This window comes from Bos taurus, chromosome 23 (assembly GCF_002263795.3).
Source record: "Bos taurus isolate L1 Dominette 01449 registration number 42190680 breed Hereford chromosome 23, ARS-UCD2.0, whole genome shotgun sequence".
Taxonomy (NCBI): Eukaryota; Metazoa; Chordata; class Mammalia; order Artiodactyla; family Bovidae; genus Bos; species Bos taurus.
The window spans coordinates 31,525,059-31,545,129 of record NC_037350.1 but is presented as its reverse complement, the minus strand read 5'-3'; the positions used below and the strand labels follow the sequence as shown (position 1 = coordinate 31,545,129).

General features: G+C 44.5%; 1 protein-coding gene and 3 non-coding genes across 4 annotated transcripts; all 4 read left to right on the top strand.

The window, feature by feature from the left end:
- Positions 1-2,051: 2,051 nt before the first annotated feature.
- On the top strand, positions 2,052-2,143 carry TRNAY-GUA (transfer RNA tyrosine (anticodon GUA)). Its single transcript is given in 2 exon segments — positions 2,052-2,088; positions 2,108-2,143. It is a non-coding gene; the product is annotated as a tRNA-Tyr (tRNA).
- A 943-nt stretch (positions 2,144-3,086) lies between these two features.
- LOC101902221 (heterogeneous nuclear ribonucleoprotein A3-like) lies at positions 3,087-4,203 on the top strand (the record flags this gene model as incomplete). The annotated part of the gene is given in 2 exon segments (XM_059880482.1): positions 3,087-3,389; positions 3,391-4,203. Coding segments are annotated over 2 exon segments (1,059 nt in total), but the record flags the coding sequence as incomplete, so codon positions are not given.
- A 5,177-nt stretch (positions 4,204-9,380) lies between these two features.
- On the top strand, positions 9,381-9,470 carry TRNAY-GUA (transfer RNA tyrosine (anticodon GUA)). Its single transcript is given in 2 exon segments — positions 9,381-9,417; positions 9,435-9,470. It is a non-coding gene; the product is annotated as a tRNA-Tyr (tRNA).
- A 318-nt stretch (positions 9,471-9,788) lies between these two features.
- TRNAY-GUA (transfer RNA tyrosine (anticodon GUA)) lies at positions 9,789-9,878 on the top strand. The gene is given in 2 exon segments: positions 9,789-9,825; positions 9,843-9,878. It is a non-coding gene; the product is annotated as a tRNA-Tyr (tRNA).
- The last annotated feature ends 10,193 nt before the right edge of the window (positions 9,879-20,071 follow it).

Sequence of the window (20,071 nt, the reverse complement as noted above, 5' to 3'; positions counted from 1 at the left end):
ATTCTAACTACCGAACATTTGGAGAAGACCCTGATGCTGGGAAAGATAGAAGGCGGGAGGAAAAGGGGACGACAGAAGATGAGATGGTTGGATGGCATCACCTATTCGATGGACATGAGTTTGAGCAAGCTCTGGGAGTTGGTGATGGACAGGCAAGCCTGGTGTCTTCCGGCTTCCGGGGTCTTCCGGTGTCTCCCGGGCTGCAGTCCGTGGGGTCGCAAAGAGTCGGACACGACTGAGCGACAGAACTGAACTGAACTTGTAATCCCAGGCTGCAAAAAGAGCAGCTCTGGTTTTACTTTTACATTATTACAATGCTTTTTGTTTTATCTTGCCAGTCAAAGGTTAAACCCCAGGCACGGTTGGCCAGACCTCCAGGAGCTCAAGCATTTCAAGACCTGCTCCCTTTCTTATCTAAAGTGCTCCCTGACTTGCTATGCTTGCAGGCAGGCTCGGAATCCTGGCAAAGTCCAGGCAGGTTAGAAACTGTTCAGAGGCCTGCTATCCTGCTTCTGAAGCTTGAGTAAGACTGCCTCTATTTAAATTTCCCTAAAATCCCATGGATGGAGGAGCCTGGTAGGCTGCAGTCCATGGGGTCGCTACGAGTCGGATGCGACTGAGCGAGTTCACTTTCACTTTTCACTTTAACACAATGGAGAAGGCAATGGCAACCTACTCCAGTGTTCTTGCCTGGAGAAAGAGTCGGACACGACTGAAGCGACTTAGCAGCAGCAGCAGCAGCAACACCTATTCAGAAACAGACAAACAAAAAGCAAATATTTGTGCCATGGAAGAGTGAACGCTAGTCTCAGTGTTCTATTTGCACAAGGGGTTCGTTTGTCCAATGTGTATGGCTCCACCGTATTGTTGCAGGAAGGGGGATCCCTTCCAGGGCCTGAAATTGGGCTCTTGTCTAACACTTGGAAATGAATTGTCCGAGGAGACACATTGCTGCCAAAGCAAGAGATTTTATTGGGAAAGGGCGCCCGGGCACAGAGCAGGAGGGTAAGGGAACCCAGGAGAACTGCTCTGTCACATGGCTTGCAGTCTCGGGTTTTATGGTGATGGGATTATTTTCCGGGTTGTCTCAGAGTCCTTCCTAGTGGTGCACACCTTGTTCAGCAAGCCAGAGAGGAGGGTTCTGTGAGGTGGTCGGATATGTGGTGTCTCCTTTTGACCTTTCCCGAACTCTTCCGGTTGGTGGAGGCTTATTAGTTGTGTTCTTTACCAGAACCTCCTGTCATAAAACAACTCATGCAAATAGTTACTATGGTGCCTGGCCAGGGTGGGCGGTTTTAATTAGTGTGCTTCCCCTAACAGTATGACAATGTAATGATCTTTAGTGGAACGTAGAGACCAAAGCAGATTTCTCTTGTCGGTTCCCACCTCAAGTGGATTTCATTTAGGAGAGAATAATAACCATTTTGAGGTTTAGACTGTCACAGAAAATTAGACTAGACTCACACTTTGCAAAATTAACTAGTATTTGAATGACAGTACTTTCTACCTTGAGTTAGCTTTAAAATATTATTTTAGCTCCCCATGGACAGATTATTTTCTGAGTTTAGAATTAGTATGATAGTCTGATTTATCTACAGGGACTAATGTCAATTAAAGAAGTCTTAGTATGTTTTGAAGAGTTTAACTCGGTACTTGTTTTCTTCCTCCTCCTCCTATTAATTATCTGTTAAAATTGCAGATTAAAGTACTTAAAATTCTAAGACTGGTTATTTAAATTCATTCATCACAGTAAAAGACAATCTGTTTCTAAATTTTCGTTAGTTCCTCATGCCTCATTGTTTTATTTTCTTTTTGCAAACCAGTGGGTGCTACCGTTTTCACCTTGGCCCAGGGCAGTCGCCCTGTGAAGGAGTACTGCTGCTGCTACTGCTGCTGCTAAGTCTAGATTATTTTAAAAAAGAAAGAAAACGACGTGGAGGCCACCAGAGCGTATTTATCAACAGCATGGGTGAACAAAACGACAAGCACCAATGGTCTCCCAGCCTTATGCAGCGATGGCATCCTCTCCGGGTCAAGTCTGAAACGTAATTCCTTCGATAGCTCAGTTGGTAGAGCGGAGGACTGTAGTGTGTTAAACGTCATAGGCATCCTTAGGTCGCTGGTTCGAATCCGGCTCGAAGGAGTTCATGTTTTGTGTGGTTTTAAATTAAATCGCCCACCTTAAGGCCTTTGTCACTTACATAAATACTTGCTGTGCATCTGTTGAAGACTCAACTGTGTGCAGGGAATATGTTTCTTTAAACTATTGTTTTCCGTAACAACTTCTAACACGCACGATCGCACTTCAGCACCATAATTCATTAAGGGCCGGTGCCGCAGAGAAGTCCGGAACCCCGACCAGGGGATCAGAGTTGGGCCCGTTTTCAGCAAAGGTGGTGGTGATCTAGTCGTTAAGTCACGTCCTACTCTTTTGCGACCCCAGGGACTGTGGACTGCCAGGCTCCTCTGTCCACGGGATTTCCTAGACAAGAATGCTGGAATGGGTTGCCATTTCCTTCTCCAGGGGGTCTTCCCGACCCAGGAATCAAGGAATCAAGGGACAAGTCTTCGCCACACCCCTGGGGATCAGAAGACCCGGGCGGGAAGAACCCGGGAGGGGGAGGGGGCGGCCTGCTGAAACAACGCTCACCAATTGTTAGTAACTGGTGGAGCACGAGCGCCCCCTGGTGTACTCAGTTCAATCGCTCAGTCGTGTCTAACTCTGCGACCCCTTGGACTGCGGCAAGCCAGGCTTCCCTGTCCATCACCAACTTCCGGGACTTGCTCTGTTCTTTCCCGGTGGATGCTCTACTACTGGCAGCCACCTACAACCCCTGGAGGAGGGATGAAATTCTACCTCCCCTTCTAGGTTTAGTTATGCAAAGAAAGGTGATTCTCATTACTGGCTGGGAAACGTGGGTGGATGTCAGAATCACCTGCGAATATTTTACAAAGCGCCTATACTTGTGCTACTTTGGCGGTGGGACCTAGACATCGGTAGTTTTAAAAGCTCCCAGGTAGCTCTCGGTCCCATATTGAACTCGAGTTGGAAGAGGCGAGTCCGGTCTCAAAATGGAGGATCATGACCCAAGGAACCAGAGCAGTTGAGAAAGCTGTTTATTGGTGGTCTGAGCTTTGAAACTACAGATGATAGCTTAAGAGAACATTTTGAGAAATGGGGCACACTTACAGATTGTGTGGTGATGAGAGACCCTCAAACAAAACGTTCCAGGGGCTTTGGTTTTGTGACTTACTCTTGTGTTGAAGAAGTGGATGCAGCAATGTGTGCTCGACCGCAAAAGCTTGATGGGCGTGTAGTGGAACCAAAGAGAGCTGTTTCTAGACAGGATTCTGTAAAGCCTGGTGCCCATCTAAGAGTGAAGAAAATTTTTTGTTGGTGATATTAAAGAAGATATAGAAGAATATAATTTGAGAGACTACTTTGAAAAGTATGGCAAGATTGAAACCATAGAAGTTATGGAAAACAGGCAGAGTGGGAAAAAGAGAGGATTTGCTTTTGTAACTTTTGATGATCATGATACAGTTGATATAATTGTTGTTCAGAAATACCACACTATTAATGGGCATAATTGTGAAGTGAAAAAGGCCCTTTCTAAACAAGAGATGCAATCTACTGGATCACAAAGAGGTTGTGGAGGTGGATCTGGCAACTTTATGGGTCGTGGAGGAAACTTTGGAGGTGATGGAGGTAACTTTGGCTGTGGTGGAAACTTAGGTGGAAGAGGCGGCTATGGTGGTGGAGGTGGTGGCAGCAGAGGGAGCTATGGAGGAGGCAATGGTGGATATAATGGATTTAGAGGGGATGGTGGCAATTATGGCGGTGGTCCTGGTTATAGTAGTAGAGGAGGTTACGGTGGTGGTGGACCAGGAGGATATGGAAACCAAGGTGGTGGATATGGTGGCAGTGGTGGAGGATATGATGGTTACAATGAAGGAGGAAATTTTGGAGGTAACTATGGTGGTGGTGGAAACTATAATGATTTTGGAAATTATAGTGGACAACAGCAGTCAAATTATGGACCCATGAAAGGGGGTAGTTTTGGTGGAAGAAGTTTGGGCAGTCCCTATGGTGGTGGTTATGGATCTGGTGGTGGAAGTGGTGGATATGGTAGCAGAAGGTGCTAAAAACTCAGAAGAAAAGGGCTACAGTTCTTAGCAGGAGAGAGAGCGAGGAGTTGTCAGGAAAGCTGCAGGTTACTTTGAGACAGTCGTCCCAAATGCATTAGAGGAACTGTAAAAATCTGCCACAGAAGGAACGATGATCCATAGTCAGAAAAGTTACTGTAGCTTAAACAGGAAACCCTTCTTGTTCAGGACTGTCATAGCCACAGTTTGCAAAAAGTGCAGCTATTGATTAATGCAATGTAGTGTCAATTAGATGTACATTTCTGAGGTCTTTTATCTGTTGTAGCTTTTTCTTTTTCTTTTTCTTTTCATTACATCAGGTATATTGCCCTGTAAATTGTGGTAGTGGTACCAGGAATAAAAAGTTAAGGAATTTTTAACTTTTCAAAAATAAAAAATAAAATAAAATCTCCCAGATAATTTGAACGTATTGCAAGATTTGAGAACCACTGCAGAATAGAAGTTTTTAGAAAATTAATAGACAAGGGTTAACAATAGAAAATAATTGTTAATTTTATGCCAATTTCATTAAAATATGTTAACCACACTTCTACCCCGTCTGAAAAATGTGATTCCGAATACCTACGGAAGAGTTCCCAACTATAAAAGATATTAAGTAAGGAAGAGTTGTCTGAGGGTTTTGTGCCTGACACTTTTGCATGTTCCTTCCCATGCTTCAGAACTTTTATTCTTTAAGTAAGCAATTCTCAAACTTTGGTGAGTGAACCACCTAGAGAGTTAATGTAGGACACAGAAGTCCAGGCTTAATGAACTAGGTTTGAGAGACACTGCCTATAACACATTGGCAACTACCAGTATTAACGGCTAGAACTGGTAGTATCCTTGCTCTTTGAAAGCGAATTGAGGGCAAAAGAGTAAACAAGAAAAATGGTCCAATTTTCTTTTCAAAGATAGCATGGGCCTTGGATGCACAGCTTATTAGATTGTCCTGGATTTTCTCACCGAGCTCTCACCAGAGCTTCCAATTCAAACAAGTTCTCCACTGCGATTTCTCTCCCATGCTGTGCTTGCCCGCTTACTCGCTTCAATCGTGTCCAACTCTTTGCAACCCTATGGACTGTAGCTCTCTAGGCTCTTCTGTCCAGGGGATTCTCCAGGCAAGAATAGGTGAGTGGGTTGCGTGCTCTCCTCCAGGGGATCTTCCCAACCCAGGGATCGAACAGGCGTCTCTTAGTCTCCTGGACTGGCAGGTAGGTTCTTTACCACTAGCGCCACCTGGAAGTCCTTCCCTCCCATAATCAGGCCATATTCCTCAAGATTTCCGGTATTAGTGCCAGCAGCAGCCCCACCATCTCCGTAGAAACAGCCAGATGACTTCAGAAGAGGAAGAGTGAATGTAAAAAAAAAAAAAAAAAAAACCTCAAACATACCTACATATTCTTTAGCTCGTCACAATCATATTAAGAAGTACATAAAGCAATTATCTCCCAAGTTTTAAAAAAAGGTGGAAATCATTTGTTTCAGTTGTAAGAATTTCACGTTACCTTCAAGAGATCAGACATGTGGGAAATTGATTCTGAGAATAAAAATGTAACATTAACGTATAAATAACTGGAAGGTAGATGTGTAAATTCACCTGGTAGAGACAGTCTTCAAAAACGGAGAGAAAACCCAAAGCATCCAAACTTGCCTACCTTATCACTGAAGACAAAGGTGAGGTCATCAATATTACTGAATTGCGTCTTTAAGTGGTAATGTTTAAGCAAAGTGTTTATTATTTATAGAAGCATGGGAATAAAGGCCAAAGCGTAAGTGGAACATAAAGCTGGAGAATGCGGGCATCGATCCCGCTACCTCTCACATGCTAAGCGAGCGCTCTACCATTTGAGCTAATTCCCCACATAGATAGGTAAACCTGTCTTCCTTTCTCACTTTAAATCTGAAAGTAATTCAGAACTTGTGGCCACTGCGATTTGTACCTGTATTCGATATTGCGCAAGTTTCACACTTGACTCACATCTACGGAAACCGGGGACAGGAAGGAAATTGCAGGTGTATCCAGAAGGGCAATTCAAGTTTCTCGACCAATGAGACTCGGCTTTTGGCCATCCCAATAGTTCCTGACAATTCCCTCATTCCTAAGTTTTCCACCAGTTGACTCAGCTAGCCCCAGAAACAGATTCTCCAGAGTTCGGACAAATGTCCCCTAAGATCTGCTTTCTGTCTGGCTTAAAAAAAAATTTCCGTCGGTGGACACAAGGTCACGAGGGGATGTGGGTCCCAGTAAATTCCTCCCTTCATTCTGACTTCGTAGTCCCGATTTCGATCAAGGGTGTACAAGTTATTTTTCTAAGGGTAAATATTAATAGGAGAAGAGAATATAATCATGGTTACATGCTTAGATCTGGATTCTCTGCAAAACAAAAACAAAAGTAGTAGGTGCCACTTTTTATTCTGGGCCTGCGGAGTACCAGGTACCAAGCACTGTTTTAGGTGCTAGGTACTGTACAGAGTTAGTTCTGAAGAGAGAACTCTTGGGCATTTCGAGGACCATCACTTGCAGTAAAGTCATTTGAAGGTCCTTCTCCAACATCTAAATATCAACTACTTCTTTGTCTGAAATTCCATCATTAGAAACTTTTTGTTCTTATTGTTTAGTTTTATTTTCTAGTCTCAGTGAAACTGGGGCAAAGTGATAAAATTGAAATGGAGAAGATGGAGCATTTTACTCAAGAAAGTGACTCTATGTTCCTATGCTGTGTAGGCATGCTGTGCAGGCCTTTCCAGAACCCTCTTAATCCTCTTAAATGCTTGCGCTTCTCTTTTCTATTTCAGTGCAATCAAGGCGGATTAAAAAAAAAAAGTGAATAACTTTCTGTGGGAAAAAGTCCTCCACCTTCCTGCACCCACTCCATTTGAGACAAAAGAGTTCAAAACTCAGATATTCCAAGTGTATGTAGAAACCCACCATTTATCTCAAAATTCGGCTCAAGGTCAGCCTTACCTTCTCTCCATCTACATGTTCTCACTTTACTCTTCCTTGGATAGAATTTACCCAGGTACAAAAGTCAGTTTGTCCTCCACTCATTTTTTTTTTAACATTTATTTTCCATGATTATATTAGAGATGCAAATATGGAACTGGAATGAAAAAAAGAAAAAAGTGGCCTAATTCCACAATTCAGATCCATGGATTGAGCTTTGGGATGACTGATTATGAACTGGGACCAACTTCGGGATTTCAACCATGAGCTAGGAGTTCTAGTTTCCAATAGCATTGAATTAGGTATTAAATTTTGAACCTCTTAGCTTCCATTAGAAGTAAAATGAAGATCAAGAATACTGTCATAAAATTCACACGGACATTTTACCAGTTGTTAAACTATTGACTGAACTCTAAACTCACTGCTCTGGACTGAACTGTGTTCTTCCCACATCCAAATGTGACTGTATTTGGAATTAGAAAGTGATTATGGTTAATGTACTAGTTAGGGTGGGGCCCTGATCCTGTAGGATTACTGTCCTCATAATGGGAGACATCAGAGTTCTCTCTGTCAAATCAGGAAGAGAGCTCTCACCTGGAACTGAATGGTTGTCATCTTGATCTCAGACATCCCAGCCTCCAGAACTGTGAGAAAATTAATTTCTGTTATTTAAACCACCCAGTCTATGGCATTTTGTCATAGCAGCTGGTGCAGACTAAGACACGCATCCTTTAATCTGCCTTGTGATAAAGGAGGTAGGACTCTATAAACCACACTGCTGACTTACTACTAGGCTTTATATTCAGTTCAGTCACTCAGTCATGTCTGACTCTGCGACCCCAAGGACTGCAGCACAGCAGGCTTCCCTGTCCATCACCAACTCCCTGAGCTTACTCAAACTCATGTCCATCCAGTCGGTGATGCCATCCAACCATCTCATCCTCTGTCATCCCCTTCCTTTGCCAAAAAGGAAGCTAGCGGGAGAATGCAAGGAGGAGGAAAAGGAAAGGTGGATTTGTCTTTTCAGTTTTCTTCCTGGGAGCTTCCTGCGCCTCTAAGTATCACCCCAGTAAACTTCTGCATCCCAAAAGACACAACAGTTCTGAAGCAGCAATTGAATCCAGCACCATGCTGAATTTTTCACACTTGGCGTATCTGCTATTTTCCACCTTGTATTTGAAGCATGGATAGGACACTGGACAATGAATTAGAAACTTCGCTTTCTAGGATCTCTCCTATCCAGCTGGTAATTCTCTATTAGGTCAGAAACACTGCAAGTTGCTAGATATTTTCTTAATTTTTCACGGAAAGGGATTTAATTACTGAATTCAATATTGACTACATGCTCTCAATATTCCTAAATAGAAGGCATTGGCAACTGCCATTTAAGGAAAATTTGGGAATATTTTTCAATAATATCATTTTGTATAAATAGTATAGTTTTGCATAAATTTGTATAAATAAGCACAGACATTTATAAAATATATTTTCCTTAAGTGTATTTCCAAAGAAAGCCTTTTCTCTCCAGATAATTTAGTGTATTCCCCATTTATGTCTATTTCTGCTTTAGGCACAAGTCTAAGGCAATCTCTGTTGAACCTCAATGTTTGACAATTTTCTCTGGAAAAACCATTTATTTATATTCACATTTAAATTTCATAGGTGTTTTGGTTTCACTTTAATTGCACCACAGTAATCATTCAATATAATATGAACCACCCAAATTATTTATTCAACTAAAAAAATTGACACTCCACGTATTTCATCATTAGATCTATGAACACACACAATTTCCCATTAGATTTTCAGAAAGAGAATCACAATGATACGAAAATGCACCAGATATTTCTCTGTTCACAACTTAGGGATCCTCTTTAACCTAATTGTGTTTTCAGTAATTATATCATTTATTGAGCAAATCTAGACTTTTTTTTTTTCCTAGAGAAAAAGGAAATGGTAATTAGAGGGGACAGCAGGAAATCGGGCGTAATGCAAGAAATTCACCCTAGTAGGTATGTAATACTTAGGGAGGAGGACATGGGATATCGGTAGAACTTTTAAGATATACATAGAACAATATCCTAACGTCCTAGATGTACAACCCAATGGATTTTAGATATTTATTAAATCCGTGAAAGCAATTACCCAGATCATGACATAGGACCTATTCAGCCTTTAAAAAGACTGCTCAAAATGAATTATACTTTTAAAAATGAATGCGTATTATCAAAGCAGAAATCATCTGGATAGACATTAGAAAAGGGAGTCTAAAAAAGTTCTCAGAGGTGATCCTTCGATAGCTCAGTTGGTAGAGCGGAGGACTGTAGGTATTTGACTAATGGCCATCCTTAGGTCGCTGGTTCGAATCCGGCTCGAAGGAGCACACTTTTTGAAAAGTAACTCCTCTTCAAGATAACAAGATTCTGTCCTACCCATTTAGGAAAACCGTATCACTCATGGCTCACTTTTGATTGAGAGAGGAGGAGCTAAAGCAGATAGAACAGGGGTAGCAAAGCAAAACTCTTTAGTGTTCAAGGGAATTAATTTTTAAAATACAATTATATAATCACTACCCATATTAATTTTAGAATATTTCTAGCACCTTTCACGTTTGCCTCTGTTTTTGAAATAAACAGTCAAAATTACAATACTCAGGTAAAGATTATTTAAAGTATTCTAAGACAACTGCTCAATAGCTCCTTCGATAGCTCAGTTGGTAGAGCGGAGGACTGTAGGAACTTGGTTGATGGTTATCCTTAGGTCGCTGGTTCGAATCCGGCTCGAAGGAGGTCTCATTTTAGGAAAAGCATTGCAAACCTAACGGAGAAGGCAAGGGCACCCCACTCCACTACTCTTGCCTGGAACATCCCATGGACAGAGGAGCCTGGACGGCTGCAGTCCATGGGGTCGCTGAGGGTCGAACACGATTGACCGACTTCACTTTCACTTTTCACTTTCATGCATTGGAGAAGGAAATGGCAACCCACTCCAGTGTTTTTGCCTGGAGAATCCCAGGGATGGGGGAGCCTGATGGGCTGCCGTCTCTGGAGTCGCACAGAGTCGGACACGACTGAATTGACTTAGCAGCATTGCAAGCCTAAACACGATGATCTTGTAGGAATAGACAGATAAACAAACAAATGAACCTGAGGTAGGCACAGGAAGCTGTCAAAAAATACTTTTTTCATCTGGGTTGCTAAAAGAATCTCCAGAAACTGATTTTTCAAGGAATTGAGAAGGGGTTTATGGCAAAGGGGTAGGTCACCCTACCACAATGTTTTCATTTTTCCTAAAGGTTCAATGGCCCTTTAAAGCTCTCCGTTGAGACTTATGTGAATAACCGTTCTATCAATGACAATTTCAAATACACCCAAGGTAAAGAACACAGAATAATTTACCATTGTGGCCATCACAGTGGCAACTGACATCATCTACTCTTGCACAAGACCCACCTCCCTCATTCTTGTAGTCAATCCCCAAAAGTTTTCTCATTTCACTCTTTGTGGCTCAGTATTTTGAAGACTTCGGTGTTAAGAGCTAAAAGCGAAACCTCGTTTGTTTCTCTCCCTATTCCAAAAAAGTAGGAGGCAACTAACAGAAAGTTCTCGTCCATAAATGAATGAAACAGGCATATGAGAACTAGAGAAACACAGTTTATTAGTCTTTAGAACCACTCCATCAAAGAGCACGTGGCGAGTTAACTTTAGAAAATATACTTGGAGTCCTGTTCAGCAACGACTGTCATCTCGGATTATAACTGTGGGTAGATTTACTACTGCTTGCATCCTCTGGCTTTCTTGGCTCCCTGGTTCCACCGGGATGGGAAATCTTGAGCCACAAACTCGTCCACAGCCCCTTCCAGGAAGCCGGCCCAAGAATTTGTACGCATTCCAGGGCGCGGCGCCTTGCAGTCGACCCCAAGGCAGATGTGGGTCGGAGGAACCTTGGCGCCTTAAGGACACGGGTAGCGCGCACAAACGGACAAGTCCTCCGGCCACAAGATGAGGGGAGCGAGCCCGGAAAGCGGCCTCTGGTTTGATGAAGGGACCGCGTTCAAGACCTCGCCATAGTTGGGAACTGCCAGGGCCGAGTCCGTTCTAGCGGTTGTTCAGCTCAAGGAGGTGAAAGAGGAAAGAAGCAGGTTGCTCTGACTGGACTGACTCCATTTTTAAAAGAAAAGGAACTCCATCTTACACCCTCGGCGAACTTTTGGACTGTATATCTGAGAGGCCATGGAGATAAAATACCAGCGCACGAACAAAAACCCAGACCAGGCAGACGCCGTACCTAGACCTCCCGGAGCCAGAAGGAAAGCAATGTCCACTATCTAATCAGTCACTATCTGTAATCTTAATAATACCTATTGATGTGGGGCTAAACTGTATGTCCAGTTAGCTTTAGAATGTGAATTTATGGCTAAAACCTGACTGTATCTCTTACTAACGTTGTCCAGAGCCGATTTTAAAGAATTTGGGGATGTGGGCTTGGGCACGTACATTTTGGGCATAATAGGTTGTCACAAAAATCGGTCGGGTCCCTGGCTAAAGAGGAAACTCTGCCTCAGACCCGCGGGTGTAATAAACTGCAGTCCACTATTCACGCTATCCTTCTGAGTGAGTTTGCTTCCCGGAGCGTTTGGCTACAACATTTCGTGCTTTGGCCGGGAAACTCTTCTCTGTGAGAGACAAGTCCCATTTGGGGCTACTCCGAGGCTTCGCGGCTCGGATCTTCTAGAGGGGGGAAGGCGCCTCGCCCTTCTGGAAAGATTCCACTTCTCCACGCCGGGATCTTTCACGTTAGTGGGTAGTGGACTGCGGCAGGGGAGTTAGGCGCTCAGGTAAGGAGGTTCCCACCCTGCCGGGTGGAAGAGGGGGCCTGATCAACCCCATGGGAGGGAATAGGGGACACACACTGACAGTCAAAGTCACAAAGGAGGTGGTGTCCTCGTCGTCTTGGGGTAAATTGTTACCAGGCGATTGCAAGAGAGCTTTGGGAGGAAGAAACTTGGTCTTTGTGTGCGTATATTATGCCCTCCCCGAGGAGGTGTCCCATCTGCTGTGGAATTCTTGATCCCTCAGGGTTGTCAGGCTAAAAGGAGGAAGATACGCGAGTGAATAGAAATTGACCTTTCCGGAGACGGTCTGGGACGTGGAATATTTAATCCATCTATGTTTTCATCCGCACCCAATCAAGCCCACCAAGGCAGAACAGACTTTCAAAGTGAGAGGAGAAACAACCTTGGACCACTTGGTGTTCTGGTTCGGCTGTGCGGACCTGCAGGTGAAGACTCGCCGATTCCCCTTCTGGCAGGAAGGCTCTCCTCACCCCAATTAAGAAGGAGGAGGAATGGCAATTTAAGTGTTTCATTGAGTGGAAATATCAAGAAGTACTTAGGTTACCGAGAACTTGTGGACAGAACGAAAAGGGAAGGAAGAAGAAGGTCCAAGAAAGTAAGCGAGATGGGAGGAAGTGTATCTAAGGCAACTGTATTGGAGTGCATGATTAAGCATTTTAAGAAGGGATATGAAGAAGACTATGGGGTGAACATGACGCCTAACCGACTCCGCGTATTCTGTGAGGTTGAACGGCCCTCTCCCGGAATAGGATGGCCACCAGAGGGCACCATGGACTTAAAACCAATAAAAGCAGTCTGCAGTAGTCACAGGAACGCCGGAGCAGCCGGATCAATACCCATATATTGATTCATGGCTGTGGTTGGCTCGAGATCCTCCCCCTCGGGCAAGACTCTGCATTCAAAAAGAGAGAGGGAAAACATTAATGGCACAAAAATCGACTGATGACAAAAGAGAAATTCTGCAGGATCCGGACGGGAGCTATTTGCCCTCTCCCCCATACTGGATGACGCGTCGGCCCCCTAATGCTCCACCAGGACCGGAGACCGCCTTAATGACCACCGATCCAGGGCCTGCTGGGGCTCCACCAGCTGCTCCCCCGCCAACTACCTCGGAGATCGTACAGCCGCCATCTCGGCAGGCTCCGATCCCGGCGGTAGGAACTTCTAGTCAACGTCCACAGGACTCAGCCTCAGCCGAACCTCCTAAGCAGTATCCGCCTCTCCCGGTGAGTACTGACGGAAGAGGGGAAGGAGACACAGGAATTCGACCGAGGCTGCGCTCCGCCAAGGAGCCGGGGGAAAGGGTCCCGCAACAAGTGCCTCGCAGAGGGCTACAACAGCCTGTTCAGGGAGCAGACAGACACTACCACCAGCCTCCCCGCGCCTACTATTACCAACCATTTTCCTCTGTGGATCTACTAAATTGGCAGAAACTCACTCCACCGTACTCGGAGGAGCCACAAGGCATGATCAGGCTGATGGAGACTATTTTTCGAATCTACCGTCTTACGTGGGACGACATAATCCAGCTGCTAGTCTCCCTCTTCAGTACTGAAGAAAGACACAGGATCCATACTGAGGCTAGAAAATGGCTACAAGAAGTGGACCCCGAGTGTACTGTAAACCCACAGCGGTAGGCAGAATTAGCCACCCCTGATGAAAGGCCGGATTGGGACTATAACACAGAGGCAGGAAGGGGCCACCTTGAGAGATATAGGGCGGCTATTTTACAAGATCTCAAGAGGGCTGCCGGTAAGCCTATAAATATGGCAAAACCTACCGAAGTAGTCCGAAAGGAAACCGAAACACCTACTGAGTTTTATGAAAGACTATGCAAGACCTATAGACTTTATACACCAATAGATCCAGAGGCAGCTTGGTCTCAAATTGTGATAAATACAACCTTTGTATCTCAAGCCTACCCTGATATCAGACGCAAGCTCCAAAAGATAGACGGAGTATTAGCCACGACCAGCTGACAAATAATTGACATTGCTAATAAGGTGTTCAGAAACAGAGACATGGAGGCAAAAAAGAAGGCTGAGAAAAAACGGAGAGAAGGATAACAAGAGAGCAGATTAGAGGATCGCGTTACTGGCTCAGGCCTTGGGAAGGCCCCTCCCTGGGCCTTCCCCAAAACCTCCACCCCCTCTAAATCAGTGTTGGTCTCCTGGCAAGCCTCCTACAAGGAAGCCCAGGACCGCCCTGCAACCAAATCAATGCGCCCGATGCCGGGGCTTCGGTCATTGGAAAAATGAATGCCCCAGAATAGCTGGGAAAAATAACTGGCATTGGCTGTTTTCGGGCTGGCTGAACTGGAAGCTGAATAGGGGTGCCGGGGCTCAAAGACACAAGGTCCCCAAGAGCCCATGGTAAAACTAAAAGTGGAGGACCAAATTATTGACTTTATGGTGAATACTGGAGCAGAAATGTCAGTGGTGACTGAACAGGTGGCTCCCCAGAGAAGGTCACTGCTGTAGGAGTAACCAGGGAAAAGCTGACTAACCATTCTGTCTACCCCAAAAATGCCAGATTGGGGTGGGGGGCATCAAGTGACTTATGAATTCTTGTATATTCCTGAATGCCCAGTACCTCTGTTGTAGAGAGACTTGTTGTCTAAGTTGGGGCCACAAGTGACCTTTCCCCCCAAGAAAGACCCACTCTCCAGTGGGCTCGACCACCTATTTACTCTCCCTCTCGGTAACCCCTCAAGATGAATGGAGGTTGCATGATCTTTCAGAAGGGAAACCTGATGGGTTAAACAATCGAGAGAGAGCGAGAGCTAATCCAACAATTCCCTGAGGTTTGGGCGAAAGATATCCACCCTCCCCCTCCCCTCCCCCCTGCCCCCGCCCGGGCTCGCCAAACATTAAGCTCCAGTGGTAAGAGAACTCAAACCTGGTGCCATACCAGTCAGGAAATGTCAGTACCAGTTACCGCTGGAGGCACGAATTGGTATCTTTCCACATATAAATACGCTACAGCAGGTGGGCATCATGATTGAATGCCAGTCAGCCTGGAACACACTGATCTTGCCAGTTAAGAAGGAAGGGGGACAGGACTACAGGCCTGTACAGGACCTCACACAGGTCAACCAAACAGCGATAACTCTACACTCCACTGTTGCTAACCCATATACCTTACTCAGTCTCCTCCCACCGAGTGCTAAGACCTATACTTGCCTGTATCTAAAATACACATTCTTTTGTATCCACATTGCTCCGGTACCTGAACCCACTTTTGTCTTTGAATGGGAAGATCCAGCAGGGAGCACCAAACAACAGCTCACTTGGACTTGCCTCCCACAAGGATTTAAGAATTCCTCGATCATTTTTGGGGAAGCCTTGGCTTCTGATCTGGATTCATTCCAGCCAGGAAGGTTTAGATACTGGTTGCTACAATACATGGATGATCTGCTGTTGGCTGCAGAGAATAAAGAACACTGCTGGGAAGGAACTAAGGCTTTGCTAGAACCATTGATGGAGACGGGCTACTGAGTTTCGAGGAAAAAGGCACAGATCTACAAGGAGGAGGTAAGATATTTGGGGTTTGTCCTGAGATGGAGCAAAAGACTGTTGGACCAATCCAGAAACGAAGTAATCTTGAGAATCCCATGACCAAAAACCTGACGATAGGTCTGAGAATTTGGGGGAGCCACTGGGTTCTGTAGAATTTGGATCCCAGGATACTCTCAGATGGACCAACCGTTATATGAACTCCTAACAGGGCCAGAAGGGAATTCACGAAATTGGACTGAGAGGCAGCAACAGGCCTTTGAAAAGCTAAAATTGGCAATTACATCGGCACCTGCATTGGGTCTGCCAGAACTTACTAAACCATTCACTCTTTATGTGACTGAAAAAGACAAAGTGGCTATGGGGGTATTAACCCAGGCTATGGGGACGTGGGATAGACCAATGGCCTATCTCTCAAAACGGCTGTACAACATTGCCACCGGGTGGCCCGGGTGCTTTCGAGTGATTGCCGTGGTTGCCTTACTGGTCCGAGAAGCATCCAAGCTAACTTTGGGCCAAAACTTAATTGTAAAGGTCCACCATGAGGTCAATGCTCTCCTATGAGGAGACCCCACAAATGGTTGTCAACGTAGCAGATTACCCAATATCAGGGACTTTTATGTGAGAACCCCCATGTTACTATTGAGCTCTGTCAGACCTTAAATCTGGCTACATTCCTTCCTATGGGGGAAGGCGGACCCTCACATAATTGTGAAGAAATCCTGGAAGAAGTTTATGCTAGCAGACCTGACCTGAGAGACTAGCCAATCCTGGACTCACATTGGGTCCTGTACACTGATGGCACCAGCCTGGTGAAACAAGGACAATGGCTATCGGGGTATGTGGTAGTCACAGAAAAGAGCATCGTCGAGACTGGTTCTCTGCTATCTCACTGGTCTGCTCAACGGACTGAATTATGGGCTCTCATTCGGGCCCTCCAGTTGTCAAAAGGTAAGAAGACCAACGTTTACACTGACTCCAGGTATGCTTTTGCTACTTTGCAATATACATGGGGCCCTATACAAGGAGAAAGGGCTCTTAACAGCTAACAGTAAAGACATCAAAAACAAGGAAGAGATCTTGACCCTACTAGATGCTGTATGGGAACCTGAAAAAGTAGCAATAATATATTGCTGGGCTCACCAAAAAGAGGGCACCCTGCAGGCGGGGGGAAATCGACAGGCAGATGGAGCCACAAAATAAGCCGCTGAAGAATTTGGAGTCACTGGGGTGGGATTGTTAAGGCTTTTGTGCTCTTGAGAATGCCCAAGTTAACTTCAACTGTCCCACAGTATACCCCGGCCCAAGACCAGCTGGCTGAGATAGAAAGGGCCACCAAGAATGAAAAGGGCTGATGGGAACTGCTGGATGGCAGGTTGCTAGTTCCTGAAATATTGGCCTCTTCATTAGTGTCTCAGTACCCTAGGCTACTCACTTGGGATGTGACAAAATGGAAGAATTAATTTGGAAATATTTTTTAATACCACGGCTTTCTTCCTTGTGTAAAATGGAATCCCAGAACTGTTCTGCTTGCTCAGAGGTCAATGCTACCCCCGGACATAAGCAGAAATCTCTGGGAATACAATTAAAGGGTACTCTGCCCTTTGAACATTTAGAAGTGGACTTAACTTAAATGAAACCCTACTGGTATTATCATTATTTACAAGTCGTGGTACGTACCTTTTCAGGTTGGGTGGAGGCATTCCCCACCTGAACTGAAAAAGCAAATGAAGTGGCTCATTGTCTGATTCAAGAAATAATCCCCAGATTTGGGTTCTCAACCAGTATAGGCTCAGACAATGGTCTTGCTTTTGTAGCCAATTTAATTCAACAACTATGTAAACCTCTAAATGTCAAATGGAAATTACATACAGCATATAGACCCCAGAGTTCCAGAATGGTGGAAAGAACTAACCAAACCCTAAAAGATACACTTTCAAAATGGATCATAAAGACTGAGGGTTCATGGATGGACTTACTTCTGGTGGCCTTGCTCAAATTAAGAATGACCTCATGTTCCCATGGTTATTCTCCTTATGAAACTGTCTATGGAAGACCCCCTCCCATAGTAAGACAGGTGTTGGCAAATTTGCCATGTAAGAGGGGGATGGGATTTCACAGAGGATGGAAAAATGAGGTAAAGTGATAAACCAGGTAACTAAGTTTGTCCAAGAATGGATGTCATTCCCCCTTGGGGAGCAGATTCATGAATTTGTGCCCGGTGATCAAGTGTGGGTCAAGGACTGGAAGCATGACTCCTTGGCCCCACATTGGAAAGATCCATATACTGTTGTACTAACTACACCTAAGGCAGTTAAAGTTGCAGGTGTCACTCCCTGGATCCATCACACGAGGGTGAAGAGGACATACCACACAGACCTGGAGGATGCCGAGTGGACTATACAAAAGGACCTCGCTGATCTCCGTGAAACCAAGATCATCTTAAAAAGAAAAAATGAAGCTCCGCAATCAACTCCTACTACACGGACTTTCTGGTATCCTGGGACTAACCCTAATTTCAGCATAAGACAACATTTTCATCTCATGGGCACATTCCTATGCTGACTTCCACAATAGATCTAACTGCTGGGTATGTGGAGCTATGCCCATGTCCATCATGGATGGACTCCCATGGTGGGTGTCACCTCTACGAAGGGGTGACATGCCTAGTTTATGTGACTATTTTCTTCAGATGAAACAACAAAAGTCGAATGTGGAAACTGTCATTACAGCAGCCACTACCCATTGGTTTGATAAAAAGGCTGATGATCTGACAAAAGGCCACAGGATACATTTTAATTGTATTCTTAGCTCAGAAAATGCTTATCAATATTATGTGATAGCCAATGCCCAAACAATTAAAAAAAAAACAGGTATTTTGACCAATTTTACCAGATATGAAATGAATCTATGTAGATTACTCCAGAAAAGGGACAACTTGTTATGATAGCTGACATTTGCTGGGAACAGGCTGTACACACTACTGGATATAATAACCAGACAATAGACAAAAAGGACTTGAAGCCAATGGGCTTTCTACGGACAGAACAGTGTTATAAGACCTATAAAATTACTTATGATCCAAATCAATCCACCCAATGGCCTGGGACGGACTAGGGAGTCAACCCCGGAATCAGGTGGATTGCTCCAAACAGCACTCATTGGTTATGCAGGACCAATCTGTGGCCATGGGTACCTAAGTGTGGGTAGGAAGATGTACTTTAGGTCTGGCCTTTGCCCATGGGAACATTAGGCCAACAATACAGGACCCCATAAATGTACCCTCCCTACGGGCCAGATGGTCACGATCAGTTTTCCATTGGTATGATTATTTGACTGCTACATTTGTTCCTTCGTTGGGCACTACAGGTACAATGATTAGAGTTGAAGCCCTAACTAATTTCACCCAAAGGGCCCTAAATGACAGCCTGAGGGCAATTCAAGCATTAAATACTGAACAAATACAAATGAGAAAGGCAGTAATTCAAAATAGAATGGCTTTGGACATCTTGACCGCTGCTCAAGGAGAGACTTGTGCCATAATAAAGGTTGAGTGGTGTGTGTATATCCCAGTCTTGTCTGGAAACGTTACTGAAGCTCTCAGAGATACACAAGCTCATGTAAAACAAATGTCAGATGACTCAGTACCTTTTCTGTTTTTTCATGGATAAAGGGGGATTGGCGAACTGTCAATTGTTGTTACAGTTGCTCTGTTAATTTTGTTATGTGGACCTTGTATTCTCCAGTATATTGTCCAATTTGTGTCGCTGATATTGACTACATTTACCCAAGTACATGCCAAAAGACCTAATGTGCAATATGTCCCTATAAGTGATATTCACGTTAGAAGCTAAGAGCATCAAGAGAGGGGAATGAAAGACTAAAGGAGCAGGTTGCCTTGACTGGACTGACTTCATTTTTAAAAGAAAAGGAACTCCATCTTACACTCTCAGCAAACTTTTGGACTGTATATCTGGGAGGCCATGGAGATAAAATACCAGCGGCTGAACAGGTCTCCGGGATGGATAAAAACCAGACCAGGCAGACCCTGTACCTAGACCTCCCGGAGCCAGAAGGAATGCAATGCCCACTATGTAATCAATCACTATCTTCTGAAATCTTAATAATACCTATTGATGTGGGGTAAACTGTATGTCCAGATAGCTTTAGAATGTGAATTTATGGCTAAAACCTGATTATCTCTTACTAACATTGTCCAGAGTGGGTTTTAAAGAATTTGCAGATGTGGGCTTGGGCACATACACCTTGGGCATAAAAGGTTGTCACAAAAATTGGTTGGTAACCCTGGCTAAAGAGGAAACTCTGCCTCAGACCCGCTGGTATAATAAACTGCACTCCACTCCTTCATGCTGTCCTTCTGAGTGAGTTTGCTTTCTGGAGTGTTTGGCTACAACAGAGGGAAAATTAGTTTGTGATCTAACAGCCAATCTGTTGTTGGGGAGGGGGAAATTTCCCCTTCTCCTCTTGAGTACCTGTGGTTGCAAGATGTTAACAGGAGAAAAAGAAAGAAATTTTAATTCATGAACATGGAGGTCCCATGGAAATGGGACCTAAGAAGTGGCCAAATCAGGCAGCTTTGATACTTTTTAG